The 16,472-nt window shown below is 46.1% G+C and overlaps 1 protein-coding gene across 1 annotated transcript; it reads right to left on the minus strand.

Moving 5' to 3' along the window:
• Window positions 1-319: 319 nt before the first annotated feature.
• LOC311121914 (POU domain, class 2, transcription factor 2-like) lies at window positions 320-15,637 on the minus strand. Its single transcript, XM_084196346.1, has 16 exons — window positions 15,560-15,637; window positions 8,172-8,237; window positions 7,898-7,932; window positions 7,401-7,457; window positions 6,978-7,097; window positions 6,395-6,736; window positions 6,051-6,150; window positions 5,683-5,774; window positions 5,355-5,498; window positions 5,123-5,264; window positions 4,666-4,814; window positions 4,256-4,453; window positions 2,077-2,270; window positions 1,805-1,873; window positions 1,258-1,340; window positions 320-786 (listed from the first exon to the last, which is right to left on the minus strand). The coding sequence occupies exons 1-16, from the start codon at window positions 15,585-15,587 to the stop codon at window positions 458-460; spliced, it is 2,148 nt and encodes a 715-aa protein (XP_084052472.1). The 5' UTR covers window positions 15,588-15,637; the 3' UTR covers window positions 320-457.
• Between the last annotated feature and the right edge of the window lie 835 nt (window positions 15,638-16,472).

A 16,472-nucleotide genomic window follows, 5' to 3' on the forward strand; every position in this document is an offset into this window, starting at 1 on the left:
CTTTCTTTTTTTTTGTCCTTGCCACCATTCCCGAAAAACACACAGTAACGTTTCTTTTTGTCATTTTTGGTTCACGCGATTCGACACACATCTCTATTCCTGTTCTTTGTCATTGGTTTATTTTCCAGGGAAAGAAAGAGAGAAAGAAAGGAGAGGTGCGATATCGCTCATTATTGACAAAACAGTCCCACGATGCCTCCTCCATCACCTTGGATAGATAAAGATTTTTGGTTTCAATCTTCCTCTTTCCCCCCTTCTCCCCCTTTCACTTCTGTCCCTCCCCCTCTCCTCTCTTTCATTCTGTGTATTTTTGGCATCGAAAGACTGGGAGAGAGAGAGAGCGTGATGGTGAAAAAACAGAAGTAGGACGAGAGAGAGAAAGAGATAGCTTTGGTTGAAAGGCGAGGTTGTCGTTTCCTCCTTTCTCCTCCTCCTCTCTGATTGGTGCATGGCTGTGTCACTCAATCTTAGCCCCTCCCAGCGAGGATGGGCTGTGCGCCAATTCATCGGAGTCGCAGGAAGAGGCGGGGCTGGAGCAAGGAGAGGGGGAGCAGGGGGTGGGGCTTATGCTGCTGGTGAAGGGGAAGGGGGAGGGCTGGGAGGCTTTTGCTAAGGCAGCACTGACCAATCCAGCACCAGGATTCTGGCCCATGTGGAGGAAAGCGGGGTGGTTGAGGAAGAAGGAGGACTGGAGACCCCCTCCCTGCCCCCCTGCACCCCCCAGCAACACCTTACTGCCCCCCTCAAGACTGGAAAGGGGCAGCTGGCCACCACTGGCTGCTAGGGCTGAGAAGAGAGGGAGAGAGATGAGAGTTAACGTCATTATACCTACTGTGAAATAACTCCATTTACTATAGAGATGAAATGAAGAAGCGGATGAATGAGAGAAAAATCATGAAAGACAGACTAAAGACACACACGCACGCACACACACACACACACACACAGTTCTAGATGGGGATGGGGATGAACATGGTGGAGTGATGGGACATCCCTGTCATAGACCTGCTCACCAGTTCCCTTCATCAGATGATCTATCACTATCATTAATCTCCTCTACTCTAACTCTCCCTCTCTAATCATCTCTGTCATTTTTTCTGTCTAGCATTATTTACCTTTTCTATCACTTTGTACCTCAAATTACTGTCCCTCCCGTTCCCTCTTTCTCTCCCTCCTGTCTCTCTCTCTTCCTCCTTTATTTCCCTCTTCCTCTCTTTTCCCTCCTTCCCTCTACACCTCTCTCTCCCTCTAACACACCTTGTATAGTAGCCAGAGGGTTGTTGCTGAGGAGAGCTTGGTTCAGAGCCTGGTTCCCTGTGTTTACTCCCATCACAGTGTTCCTGTGTTACACGCGCACACAAACACACACACACACACACACACACACACACACACACACACACACACACACACACACACACACACACACACACACACACACACACACACACACACACACACACACACACACACACACACACACACACACACACACACACACACACACACACACACACACACACACACACACACACACACACACACACAGGAGGAAAAACATTTACATCCAGAGGAGAAACAGAGAGAGAGAAGCAGGTTTAGCAGCAGAACAGAACAGAGACTCAGAGACCTGAACACAGACACACTGCAGGAGAAACCCACAGGTTAGATACAAACACACCATCTTGATTCATATCTTGTTTGGGAGCTACAAATCCAAACGCTTGCTTGTGTTTGGACGATCATATTCCTGTAAGAGAGAGTGTGTGTACAGTATAGGTACGTGTGTCTCTGTCGTATTCACCTCAAGTTTGCAGCAAAATCGGTGATGTAGTTAGACACGTCACCGTTCTTTTTACCCATACGCCATAAGCTGTGGACACAAAACACACAGTCACACACACAGGTTAGAAAGTACTGCTGCACAGAAGGAGCAGTGTCACGGATCAGTGTGTGTCAATCATGTGTGTGTGGGTGTGATAAACATTTGCTGCAAACTGCAGGTGAACCGAGTACTGAACCAATGGTGAAGCACAGTGACCAAAGTGTACACTTTGTATGCAGGTGCATGCTCACCCTGTGTTGAGACTCAGTGTGCTGTGGCTGTGAGGGGCTGGGCTGGCTGTGCTGCAAGGAGGAGGAGTCACTGGAGAGGAGGCAGAGCTGAGAGATGAGTGGGTGGGACCACTGGGGGTCAGAGGGGAGAACGATGACATGGTGGTCATTGTGGTGCTGAGGCTGGTCACCGCCTGGGACAGCTGACTGGACAGCTGACTGGACAGCTGACTGGACATCTGATACAGAGAACAGGAGAGGGAGAGGGGCGAGAAAGAGAAAAAGAGCGGGAGAGTGTATATTTAAAAGAGTGTCTATACTAAACTGTATCCAATAGAAAAAGGGATCAATGGGATTATTAATGTGTAATAGCAAAGCACTAAAGCAATGCAGGTTGGGTAGTACCATCTGCACACTAGAACAGGGGGTGCAGAAGAACATCCACCATGACAGGGTAGGTAACAACACATCTGCCACGCTGATCCTCAACAAGGGGGCCCCTCAGGGGTGTGTGCTCAGTCCCCTCCTGTACTCCCTGTTCACCCATGACTGCATGGCCAGGCATGACTCCAACACATTTACATTTACGTCATTTAGCAGACGCTCTTATCCAGAGCAACTTACAGTTAGTGAGTGCATACATTATATATATATTTTTATACCCCCCGTGGGAATCGAAACCCACAATCCTGCTCTACCAACTGAGCTACATCCCTGCCGGCCATTCCCTCCCCTACCCTGGACGACGCTGGGCCAATTGTGCGCCGCCCTATGGGTCACCCGGTCGCGGCCGGCTACGACAGAGCCTGGATTCAAACCTGGATCTCTAGTGGCACAGCTAGCACTGCCTTAGACCACTGCGCCACTCGCCACCCATTAAGTTTGACGACGACACAACAGTGGTAGGCCTGATCACGATGAGACAGCCTATAGGGAGGAGGTCAGAGACCTGGCCGTGTGGTGCCAAGATAACAACCTCTCCCTCAGCGTGATCAACCTCTCCCTCATAGTGGACTACAGGGGGAAAAAAAAGGACTGAGCACGCCCCCATTCTCATCGATGGGGCTGTAGTGGAACAGGTTGGGAGCTTCAAGTTCCTTGGTGTCCACATCACCAACAAACTATCATGGTCCAAACACACCAAGACAGTCGTGAAGAGGGCACGACAAAGCCTATTCTTCCTCAGGAGACTGAAAAGATTTGGCATGGGTCCTCAGATCCTCAAAAAGTTATACAGCTGCACCATCGAGAGCATCATGGCTGGTTGCATCACCGCCTGGTATGGCAACTGCTCTGCCTCTGACCGCAAGGCACTACAGAGGATAGTGCTTACGGCCCAGTACATCACTGGGGCCAAGCTTCCTGCCATCCAGGACCTCTATACCTTGCGGTGTCAGAGGAAGGCCCTCAAAATTGTCAAAGACTCCAGCCACCCTAGTCATAGACTGTTCTCTCTGCTACCGCACGGCAAGCGGTACCGGAGCGCCAAGTCTAGGTCCAAAAGGCTTCTTAACAGCTTCTACCCCCAAACCATAAGACTCCTGAACAGCTAATCATGGCTACCCAGACAATTTGCATTCCCTTCCCCCCTTTTACGCTGCTGCTACTCTCTATTTATTATTTTTTACATTTTACATTTTAGTCATTTAGCAGACGCTCTTATCCAGAGCGATTTACAGTTAGTGAGTGCATACATTTTTTCATACTGGTCCCCCGTGGGAATTGAACCCACAACCCTGGCGTTGCAAGTGCCATGCTCTACCAACTGAGCTGCATAGTAACTTTAACTCTACCCACATGTACATGTTACCTCAATTACCTCGACTAACCTGTGCCCCCGCACATTGACTCTGTACCGGTACCCCCTGTATATAGCCTCCCTACTGTTATTTTATTTTACCACTGCAGCTATTTTTTACTTATCTATTTTTTACTTAACACTTTTTTTTCTAAAAACTGCATTGTTGGTTAAGGGCTTGTAAGTAAGCATTTCACTGTAAGGTCTACATGTTGTATTCGGCGCATGTGGCAAATAACATTTTATTTTATTTTATTTGACATGCGGGAGTCAACATTCATATAGGGGGGAGAATTGTGATGGGTAAGGTTGGGAGGGAGGGATCATGCGGCTCAGGCCATACCATGTAAGGCTTTATGGGGGGTGTAAGAAGGGAGAGGCTGGGTGCAGGTCAGGCCATACCATGTGTGGGCTGTAGCAGGGGGGTTTGTGTGACGGTGGGGCTTGGGGGGGCTGGCCAGGCAGGGGAGGGGTGGCACTGTTGGGGTTGATACGCTTCTCTTTCTGGCGGCGGTTGCAGAACCACACGCGGATCACCTCCTTCTCCATGCTGAGCTGGTCCGCGATACACAGGATCTCCTCTGAGGTAGGCTTCTGGTTCTGCTGACACACGGGAGAGACAGAGATGGACACATTAGTACTAATACACACTTAGCCTTATATCACCTCACTGACATCACAGTGATATAGTGTTCTTCTAAGGGGAAAAACTACGGAACGAGCCATGTAGATGTTATGTCAACTTAAGATTTATGACTCCTGTATGACAGTGTTATGAAGGCCTTATGTCAGTGATATGTCATGTCTCTCACCGTGATGAAGGCTCTCTCCAGGGCTACGCGGACGTTAGTCTCGATGCTGGTTCTCTTCTTCCTGCGTCGGCCCGGCAGGCCCTCAAAGCCCATAGAGGAAGAGGACAGAGAGCTGGGGCTGGGCATAGTACTGTCTGTGGACATGGTCTCTGTCAAACAGAGAGATTGATTAGTGGGTTGATTTAAAATCACACAAACTGGTATCCTCATTCTACAGATATAATTTAATTAACTCAAGGTTACATTCATTCTACAGATTAGTGCAACTTGGGGATTGGTTAATTAATCAACTGATTTATTGATTGATTCAAAGTGTCATACACCTTCTCCTTCACCAATTCCCTCATCTCACCTCACCTTCCCTCCCCTCCCCTCCCATCCTCCCTCTCCTCTCTCCCCGCCCCTCCACTTCCCTCCCTCCCTCTCCTCTCTCTCATCCCCCACCCTCCCCTCTCACCTGCATCATTGAGCCACTTCTCCAGTAGTGGTTTGAGTTTGCACATGTTCTTAAAGCTCAGGTTGAGGGCCTCGAAGCGAGAGATGGTGGTCTGACTGAAATCATTCCCATATAGCTTCCCCATGGCCATACCCACGTCACCCTGAGAGAGAGAGGGGGGGAGTAAAACAGAGAGTTAGCACACACACGCACATGCACACGAACACATACACACACACACAGAAAGGCGTACCTGTGTAAAGCCCAGTTTGATGCGTCTCTGTTTGAAGGTGCGGGCGAACACCTCCAGTTCCTCCAGGTCACTGGGCTCCTCGGGGTGAGAGGTCACAGAGGACACAGAGGTCATGACCCCACTGCCCTCCATTGCCTTGTCTCTCTACAGGGGGAGAGGGGGAGGAGGAGAAAGAGAAAGAGAGGGGGAGAGCGAAAGAGAGAGATAATTATGTAGCAGAAGAGAGGCGTTTACTGGATATGACAGAATGATGAGACGAGATGTTTGTTGGAAAGAGTCGGAGACTGTAGCCTCTCTCAAAGCCTGGGTGTTTCCTCAGTGGGCCTACCTGTGCTAGGAGCCCCAGCCTGGTGGGAGTGGACAGGATGCTCCCATTGTTTTGCTGAGGTAGCTGAATCAGATTTGGTGTTGATAGCAGTCCTGAGAGTGAAGAAGAGAGGGAATCAGTAGGCCTATGATCAGTTATGTGATCAAACAACAGATGTAATATTCCACAAAGCTCCATGGTCAATCAGAGAGTCCAATGCTAGGCATTCTAGTGCTAGACAGTTGAAGAACCTGTTAATGGTTGTCAACAGTTGGCACTTATAAATAAATGAAATCTGTTTGTTGATAGATGGAACATCTACAGCCCATCTTCAGGGCACTGTCCCAATAGAATAGGACCAGTGGTAGTGGCTAGTGCGAGGAGCTCACCTTGCTGCCCTTGGTGCTGTGGGAGGAGGAACTGAGGAGACTGCAGGTGATGTCCTGGCACCAGAACCAACTGCTGCAGCTGCAACAACTGCTGGATGTCCTGCAGGGAGACAGGAGGAGAGAGCAGAGGGATCAGAGATGGAGAGAACACACATGTACAGAGAACAAAGGAAAACAACCCCTTCATATAGAAGCCAAGAGAAAAGACTGAAAGAACAGCAGAGCAACACAAGCGATTAAAAAAAAGATCAATACAAACTGAGGATTCCAGACTGGCTCCTGAATCAAGACCCTTCCCCACCTCTTCCCAACCAGGATGTGGCCTTGTGATGGGTTGTCAGTACCTGGGCGGTGAGCTGGATTGGCTGAGAGAGGGTGAGCTGGGGATGAATGGGCGGCACAGGGACAGGTTGACCTGTCTGTTCCTGTGTGCTCTGTCCCTGTCCCTGGGGCTGTGATTGGCCCTGCTGCCCTGTCTGTCCCGCCTGCTGCTGGGCCTGCTGATTGGCTGCTGCGGCTGCCTGAGCTTGCTGATTGGCTTGGGCGGCTGCGTGGGCTGCGTGGGCTGCGTGAGCTGCGTGAGCTGCGTTGGACTGCTGAACAGACTGCTGCACAGCTGCAGCTAGAAGCTGAGCCTGAGCCTGCTGCAGTAACAACTGCTGCTGAGCTGGCAAGAGAGCGGTCAACTGAGAAAGTGACACCGAGTGAGAGAGAGAGAGAGACACAGAGAAAGAGAGAGAGGGACAGAGAGAAAAATAAAGGGGGGGGGGGGGCAAAGAGCAGAGAGATGCAGAGGGTATGGGAAAGAGCAGAGAAAAGGAAGAAGGAAAAAAGCAGTGAACTCAACCCGGACCATAAGGATGTGTCTTTGTTTTTGTGAGTGTGCATCACTGTGTGTTTGTTAAGCCTCCTCCTCTCTTGTCTTACCCCGGCCAGTTGGGAGCCGGTCAGCATGAGCTGTGTGTGTGGGAGGGGCGTCTGGGAGGGGGCGTGGCTGTGGTGTGGAGGAGGGCCCGGGGACATCTCACCACACTCTTCCATCTTATTCTGAGAGGAGGAGAGAGAACGAGGGATACAGTTAAAGGAAGGGCCAACAGATAAAAGTCTGTGTTAGCTGACTGTTCTGCTCTGTTGCTGTGGTAACCTGCATGCCAAACAGGAAGGTGCCTTCCTTTTCTTTAGAAAAGAGGGATAGTCATCCTTTCTTCCTGGAATGGCATGTCCAAACTGGCTAGTCTGACTGTTTTGCATCCCTGTCAATCTGTATGCAAATATGGCAAAATACTCTATAGTGTGGCCACACAAAACACACACCCACCCACCCACACACACACCCACACACCCACACACCTTGTTGCTGCTGAGGGTTGGAGAAAGGGGAAAGGGACTGATTTTCATCTGCTGAACCTGTAAAAAGGACAAATACCATCAGTACAGATAAGCATAAATGATAATAAAAAATAATGCACTACTGCAGTGTTTCACAATCCTGGTCCTGGGGACCCCAACACACCTAATTCCACTTAGCAACTCATCATCCAGCCTTTGATAAGTGGAATCAGGTGTATTTTGCTAGGGTAAAAACAGAAATGTGCACCCCTTGGGGTCCCCAGGACCAGATTTGGGAAACACACTGCACTACTGTATTGATGCTTGTGGCTTGGTATTAGGCTACCTGTTGTCAGTCATCTTTACTTTTCAGACCTAATGTGTGTGTTATTCAGATCATGATCGTCACCATTGAAAATGACTAACTGATTGTTATGTTTCCTAGAGGTATATTACCAGTGATATCAGTACTGAAATGTAGGTGAAGTGAGAGACCGAAGCACCAAGCAGACACAAACCTGATGATTCGAGTCAGGACCGTTCCGCTCTGAATCTGTGTGTGTGGGGGGGTGGGGGGGGGTAGGGGGTAGGAAACAATTAGAAATTACTCATACACACACACATGCACACTTGTAGGCATACATACACACACACACGTGCATGCACATATGCACACACACGAACACATGCAGGTATGCACACACACGCTAACACGCACCAACCCTAACACACACGCACGCAAGCGAGCGAACGCACACACGCACACACACCCATACACACAGAGACAAATACCTGTGCTCTCCATTGGAGAGTCAGCCCCTGTGTTCTCAACCGCTACTGGCTTTGACATCCTGATATCTATGAGAGAGAGAGAGAGACAGAGAGAGACACACACAGAGAGAGCGAGAGATACAGAGAGAGACAGAGAGAGCAAGAGAGAGAGACAGAGAAAGAGAGGGAGAGAGACAGAGAGACAGAGAGAGAGAGAGAGCGAGAGAGAAAGAGAGAGAGAGAGAGAGGGAGACAGAGAGGGGGGAAGAAAGGAGAGAGACAGAGAGTGCAGATGATTATGCAAAGGCTTTTGGCTGATGTTACAGGCGCTGAAATATGATGTCACACCGCAGTATTGGCTTTTGTATATACGGTGATCTTTTTTGCTGTGAAGCCTGCATTCATTATTTCCTATATGTACAGAGGTGTTTGTTTGGTCTAACAATAGGCCATATAGAGGTTTGAGTGGGAACAGAGCCTTACTAGACACCTCTATACTGATGTTACTCACTGTAGAGTCATCACTACATTACACCACACCACACTATACTACACCACAACACTTCCTCTCCTCTCTACTGTACAGACAGTCAGTCAGGCCTGGGAATGTCCCCATAGACAGAGAGTCGAGGGGAGTGAGGGGGAGGGGGAGACGGAGGGAAAAAGAGAGGAGGAACAGGGGGTGGAATAGGAGAGTGGGTTGGGGTGGGTAGAAAGATATAGAGAGAGAGAGTGAGAGAGAGAGAGGGGGGTGAGGGGTACACAATTCACTGTAAATAAAATCTGATATTGAAGTGAATTATGTTAAGTTAATTCAAGTTACCGTAACAGATGTTTTATTTGGCAGGTACTGTATTAACTACCGCTTATTTGGTGAGAAGCCACAATATCTACAGACAGACAGTCATGTTTGCTGACACTCCCTCCCTCCCTCCCTCCCTCACACCAACTTCCCTTTAATGAAAACATGCAAATCCACCCAACGACCAACTAATTATATCTGCCACCTGCATTATTAAAAACGTTCCTCTCTCTCTCTCCCCCTTCCTCCCAGTTCTCTCTATCACTTCTATTTCCCCCCCCCCCCCCCCCCCCCCTTTTTTCTCTCTCGGTTCCAATATAAAGGATGAGTGCTTAGAGTAAGATAAATGCTCGTTAATTTTATTCTCAAAGATGACAAAACCCAGTTGTACTTTTTGAAGTCATAACAAAACTAAACTGTGAAACGACAATACACAATAACAAAGTACAACCAACAGACTAAGTAGGCTAATGTGTCCGTAACAGGTTATTATCTATATGAGTAATGGCATTGCACTACAGCGACTTCCCTTGTACTGGCTATGGAGCAGGGCCAGAGTATGTGAGCAGAGCGGCGCTGGAGCTGAGCGTGCCCAATTTGACTGGAGCACGGAGCAAGATTCCCAAAGACTGGAGCGTCGGCCTTCTCACCCGCTCCAATTTCGCTCCAGTAGCGCTCACTTCAGGAGCTCAGAGCATGCCGTCCCAGCATGCATTTATAGGCTACTTATCTGCTGCTATAGCCCCTTGCTTTAGCTACTGTCATGGAGTTCGCTAAATATGTTCATAAAGAAATTGATAAAACACACAGGTGCAAAATCAAGGTGATTTACAAAGATAAGGACCAAGAGCAAGAGGGGGAGTGTGGTGATGTAATGTCCACAACTAAAGAATCATTGTGGAATCTGAAAAGACACATATCCTGAAAGCATGTTGGTTTACTTAATACATGCACATGTTAAAAGAAGGAACAAGGTGGGTAGCTAATTAAGTGTGTCATTGTAGCAAAGTATTTATAAACAAAAAATCAGATCTCTTAAAAGTTTCCTTCATTTTTGTTAATTATCTATACAATAGGCCATCATTGGCATATTTCAACTTTTAAGAAGCTTTCCATTTTGATTGGGTTATTTTGCCTAAAAACCTTTAGGCCTACCTATAGAAAATAAACTCTGCATCCCTACCCAGCCTGGGTTGGTCAAAAGGGTGTTCAGCATCCCAAGTGGCTCTGCAAGCGCTGAGAGGATATTCTCCGCTGCTGGCCTGCTCTCCAGAGACCATCGCATGAACCTGAAGCCACAGACTCTGGCCAAACTAGTGTTTCTAAAAATGAATTCAAAGGCACTGTAGACTGAGCCTAATAAGGCATTTTCCATTGAATTTGTAGGTTAGTCACAGCCTATATGCACAGTTTATAGACTATAACGATTTAATACAACGAAATGTTGTTTAAATGTTGTGCGCTTAATGTCACTAACTCCCTACCAGCCTAGTGTCGCTCTCGCAAAAGCTTCACAATGTATTTCTTTGTAGGCTATAGCCTTGAAATAATGTAAGTAATATAGCCTAAATAATTCATTTCCATTCCTTCTTAGGCTCCCTGTCTGGCTCCTGACCTATCTAGAGTGTTTATATGCTGTTTAATATGACATGTAGCCTATTTAAAATTAAGAGCGCTTCTCACTTTCACCTTTTCATGTTTATTAAAATAAATTTCATTCAAATCATTTGGTTTGGTAGGTCCAGGTAGTCACAAAAATAGATGGGTGTTGGTTAAATTGGGATTTTAATAAATGAAACGAATTTGGAGCAGCAGTTTTTTTTTCCTGTGAGCAAGAAGTGTTTTTTAGCAGAGCGGTTGGAAAGGACATGGAGGGCCAGAGTAGAGCACTGCTCCATGAGCTATGAGCAGGATTTCCGACCGCTCCGCTCACATACTCTGAGCAGGACCACTTACCAACCAATAGGGGGCAGTAGTGAGACACTGAACACATTTACCAACAATTACTATGGATGAGGTTATTTAGCAACAGGGCTATTCAATACCAGGCCTCAATGTCTGTAGAGCTGCTGGGTTTTCTTTCTCCCCAGTAGTTAAATGATTGACTAATGTTGTTGATTGGCCAGAGAGTCCAGTTGCCTGGAAACACAGGTCTGAATCAGTTAAACCAAACCAATGAAAACCAATAGTGGTGAGGCCATTGAGGCCCAGATGTCTGAACTAGCTATATCCAGGCTGGTTAACACAGAACAGAGGAAGGCAGGGGCAGTACAGTACTTGTGACAGTCAGGAGTTTTTTTTTTCTGCAGACACAGGGTCTAAAATAGATGGACTTTCTCCACATCTTAATTTAGTCCGAACAACTCAGATATGAGGAAGCAATTCAATGAATCCACAATGGAACCAATGGAGTAGTCACAAAAGTGCAAACTACAAGCTAAATTGAGCACACCTCAAAGAGTTTCAGGTCTGTTTGTGAGATGACCGTGTTAGTGATACATTATGTAGTGTAGTGTGGGAAGACAGTGTTAGTGATATGTAGTGTAATGTGGGAAGACAGTGTTAGTGATATGTAGTGTAATGTGGGAAGACGGTGTTAGTGATACAGTATATAGTGTAATGTGGGAAGACAGTGTTAGTGATATGTAGTGTAATGTGGGAAGACAGTGTTAGTGATACAGTATGTAGTGTAATGTGGGAAGACAGTGTTAGTGATATGTAGTGTAATGTGGGAAGACAGTGTTAGTGATATGTAGTGTAATGTGGGAAGACAGTGTTAGTGATACAGTATGTAGTGTAATGTGGGAAGACAGTGTTAGTGATATGTAGTGTAATGTGGGAAGACAGTGTTAGTGATACAGTATGTAGTGTAATGTGGGAAGACAGTGTTAGTGATATGTAGTGTAATGTGGGAAGACAGTGTTAGTGATACAGTATGTAGTGTAATGTGGGAAGACAGTGTTAGTGATATGTAGTGGCTTGTGAAAGTATTCACCCCCCTTGGCATTTTTCCTATTTTGTTGCCTTACAACCTGGAATTAAAATTGATTTTTGGGGGGTTTGTATAATTTGATTTACACAACATTCCTACCACTTTGAAGATACAAAATATGTTGTATTGTGAAACAAACAAGAAATAAGACAAAAAAACATAAAACTTGAGTGTGCATAACTATTCACCCCTCCACATTCTTCAAGGCAAAACTGCTCCAGCTCCTTCAAGTTGGATGGGTTCTACTGGTGTACAGCAATCTTTAAGTCATACCACAGATTCTCAATTGGATTGAGGTCTGGGCTTTGACTAGGCCATTCCAAGACATTTAAATGTTTCCCCTTAAACCACTCGAATGTTGCCTTAGCAGTATGCTTAGGGTCATTGTCCTGCTGGAAGGTGAACCTCCGTCCCAGTCTCAAATCTCTGGAAGACAAACAGGTTTCCCTCAAGAATTTCCCTGTATTTAGCGCCATCCATCATTCCTTCAATTCTGACCAGTTTCCCAGTCCCTGCCGATGAAAAACATACCCACAGCATGATGCTGCCACCACCATGCTTCACTGTGGGGATGGTGTTCTCGGGGTGATGAGAGGTGTTGGGTTTGCGCCAGACATAGCGTTTTCCTTGATGGCCAAGAAGCTCAATTTTAGTCTCATCTGACCAGAGTACCTTCTTCCATATGTTTGGGGAGTCTCCCACATGCCTTTTGGTGAACACCAAATGCGTTTGCTTATTTATTTTCTTTAAGCAATGGCTTTTTTCTGGCCACTCTTCTGTAAAGCCCAGCTCTGTGGAGTGTACGGCTTAAAGTGGTCCTATGCACAGATACTCCAATCTCCGCTGTGGAGCTTTGCAGCTCCTTCAGGGTTATCTTTGGTCTCTTTGTTGCCTCTCTGATTAATGCCCTCCATGCCTGGTACGTGAGTTTTGGTGGGCGGCCCTCTCTTGGCAGGTTTGTTGTGGTGCCATTTTTTAATAATGGATTTAATGGTGCCCCATGGGATGTTCAAAGTTTCGGATGTTTTTTTATAACCAAACCCTGATCTGTACTTCTCCACAACTTTGTCCCTGACCTGTTTGGAGAGCTCCTTGGTCTTCATGGTGCCGTTTGCTTGGTGGTGCCCCTTTGTTTAGTGGTGTTGCAGACTCTGGGGCCTCTCAGAACAGGTGTATATATGCTGAGATCATGTGGCACTTAGATTGCACACAGGTGGACTTTATTTAACTAATTATGTGACTTCTGAAGGTAATTGGTTGTACCAGATCTTATTTAGGGGCTTCATAACAAAGGGGGTGAATACACGCACCACTTTTCCGTAATGTATTTTTTAGAATTTTTTGAAATAAGTTATTTTTTTAATTTCACTTCACCAATTTGGACTATTTTGTGTATGTCCATTACATGAAATCCAAATAAACATTTAAATTACAGGTTGTAATGCAACAAAATAGGAAAAACGCCAAGGGGGTTGAATACTTTTGCAAGGCACTGTATGTAGTGAGGGTAGTATATGAGGTTAGTAGTGTATATACAGTAGCCTGGGGTAAAGCTAGTGCATCATGGTGTGTTGTATGTCTCTCTCACTTCCACCCCTCTACTTCCCCTAGCTCACACCAACTTGAACACAGAGTGCTAAACCCAACACTTACTGTCAGTGTAACTATTAATATTACTACTGCTTTCTCATACACACTGACACGCACTGTCGCACAACACATTGGGACATACAGACGAGTCATTTAGCAGACGCTCTTATCCAGAGCGACTTACAGGAGCAATTAGGGTTAAGTGCCTTGCTCAAGGGCAGATTTTTCACCTAGTCGGCTCGCGGATTCGAACCAGCAACCTTTCGGTTACTGGCCCAACGCTCTTAACCACTAGGCTACCTGCCGCACTACTTGCACACACACACGCACGCACACGCACGCACACGCACGCACACGCATGCACACACACGCACACACACACACACACACGTCATACTATAGTTGCTGTAATAATACTAACATGTGCACCTATCGTGTGACAGTGGCAAAACTGTAGTAGCTGAAGCTTTCTGGTGGTGGTTTAGATCCATCTGATACATTGTTACCTTCACTCTGATACATAAGGAACGGCTCAGTAGGCCCATATTATGGTACTATCGCACCACTGGCAACATTCTCTCTGATTACATCAAACTGCCATATTAATTGCCCTACTGTAAAACACATTACTACTGATACGTATCAGCCTTTATAGTCTCTCCTCTTGCTGCAGTTGGAAGCAGAGAAGCTATTCTCAGAAGCCTTACCACCACTCAACCAATAGATGTATGTATGTGCCATAGAAATGGATGTCAAGATAGGACAGTCTCTCAAACTGTAAAGTATACTGCTGTATACGGTTGCATAGTGCACAGCATGATATGCCTTTTCATGACATGTTCTATGTGTTCTGTTTCTATGGTGTGTTCTCCCAGGGGTATTCTGGGTGAAACTGACATCAACTGAACCTTCATTTCCTGCTTAAGGAGATCACTCTGGCGCCAAGGGGGGGGTCTGGGAAATGAAGTCTCCTGATGAAACTTTTAAACTTTCCATTCATATTTCACTATTGCTATGTAATCATTCAATGAAAACACTGTACAGTCATTGGACACTCTGGCAGGTGTGATAATCCTGTGCAGTTAACAAACGGCACACTGAAACCCTAACATTATGACTGACATATTCACAATGAATACTGACAATGAACCTTGTTGTCTGTGTGTAATTCAAAGCCTAGATGAGACACTGTAGTTCACCTGAGTAACCTCGTTCTTTACTACATGGACCCCATAATATGATGTGTCATCCCGTCACCATGGTCACAGGAATGTACAGGGGGGTTGATTTTAAAAAGCCCTATTCATCAATGTCCACGTCGATGTGAGAAGTGACACAAGATGCTTCATCACATGAATCATTCCCATCAAATGAATATGCACGCACATACCGTAAATTGTTTCCTGTGATGTTATCTACACCTGGTTATTCATGACATTCAGTAATACTATTGACATTGGTTGATAGATTTTTCTGTTATTGATGAATCACTTCCTGTGAATGTATTTTTGAGAAACGATTTCTATCACGTCGTCATTTGACATTAAAACATTACCATCTATATGTAGCTGAAGACCACTTCTAATGCTGTTATGTAGGACACATAACTCAAGTGTACCTTTAGGTTCTCTGTTTAAACAGTTGTAATGACAAGGGATGGATAAGAGATAGCAAATACTTGTACAGAAAACACACGCACACACACACACACTGCATCCCTGTCCACCCTGGAGAGACATGTCTGACCTTTCTCTCTGCCTACGACAGACATCCACACCTCCTTCCTCCATCTTCTCCTCCCTCCATCCTCTCCTCACCTCCCTCCATCCATCGCCCTCTCTTTGATGTGCTCTAATTAGCCATGCTCATTAGACCCAGCGGTGCTAATCAACTGGCTCAGCCCAGACACACACACACACACACACACACAGACAGACAGATGCACACACACACACACAGAAACACACACACGGCGAGCTTAATTGGGCTGTGCTAATGAAGGCAGAGAGAGGCACAGACACTCACCTGGCAACCACATACTGCAGAAGTCCATCACTGCTAGAGCTACTGTCCTGGTCAAATGTCTGAGTGTGTGTGGCCTCTTCTTTCTTTCTCACACACTCTCTCTCTCTCTCTTTCTCTCTCACTCACTCACTCACTCACTCGACCCAACAGAGGAGTGATACAAATCATTCTCCCTCCCTCTTGTTGTCCACGCCCCCACACATGCCCCACCCCCTCCCCACATCCTGACAGAAAGAGAGAGAGAGAGAGAGAGAGAGAGAGAGAGAAGAGGAAGTAAACAAAAAAAAGAGTAGGAAGTGGGGTCAGGAAGAAAGAGAAAGGGGGACACGTGAGGTTAAAGAGTGGGAGAGAATGAGATCTAAGACATAGAGGAGAAAGAAGAGGGGGAAGACATCAGTGGAAAGTGACAGTGTAGCTGGAAACTGTCACTCACAGCTCAGAGAAAAACAACCCTACGGCTGACACTACCGCAGTCACACTGCAAAACATTTCAATTCTACCTAGATTTTTTGTATTGTATTGAGATAATTAAGTGAAAATTACTTGTTTTGAGTTGATCTCGCTCACCCAGAAAATGCATTTACTTGTTTCAAGTTGATTTTGCTTACCCAGGAAATGCATCAAGATCATTTGTCTTGTTTTAAGATATTCTGAGACTGACTTGTGTCAAGCCTTTTGTAGGTTAAAGTAAGCAAAATGCCAGTACACTAAGATCATTTGTCTTGGTAAGATGTCTTATTAAGATCAAATATCTTGAAATAAGATCATGTATCTTACCCCACTTGGATCAAGCCTTTTTTAGGTTAAAATCAGCATAATTATCTGCCTGTGCCCTAAGATAATTTACCTTGGTAAGACGTCAAGTCAATGCATTCTAAGAGATATCTAGGTGAGATCTAAATGTTTTGCAGTG

The sequence above is a fragment of the Coregonus lavaretus genome (genome assembly GCF_964263955.1).
Source record: "Coregonus lavaretus genome assembly, contig: HAP1_SCAFFOLD_4451, whole genome shotgun sequence".
Taxonomy (NCBI): Eukaryota; Metazoa; Chordata; class Actinopteri; order Salmoniformes; family Salmonidae; genus Coregonus; species Coregonus lavaretus.

Coding starts and splice junctions, on each gene's coding strand:
- LOC311121914 (XM_084196346.1), bottom strand. CDS start 15,587: ATGGACTTCTGCAGTATGTGGTTGCCAG. Junction 7,458..7,897: donor GTCCTGACTCGAATCATCAG/GTTTGTGTCTGC, acceptor TCCTTTTTACAG/GTTCAGCAGATGAAAATCAG. Junction 5,499..5,682: donor GGCTGGGGCTCCTAGCACAG/GTAGGCCCACTG, acceptor CTCCCCCTGTAG/AGAGACAAGGCAATGGAGGG.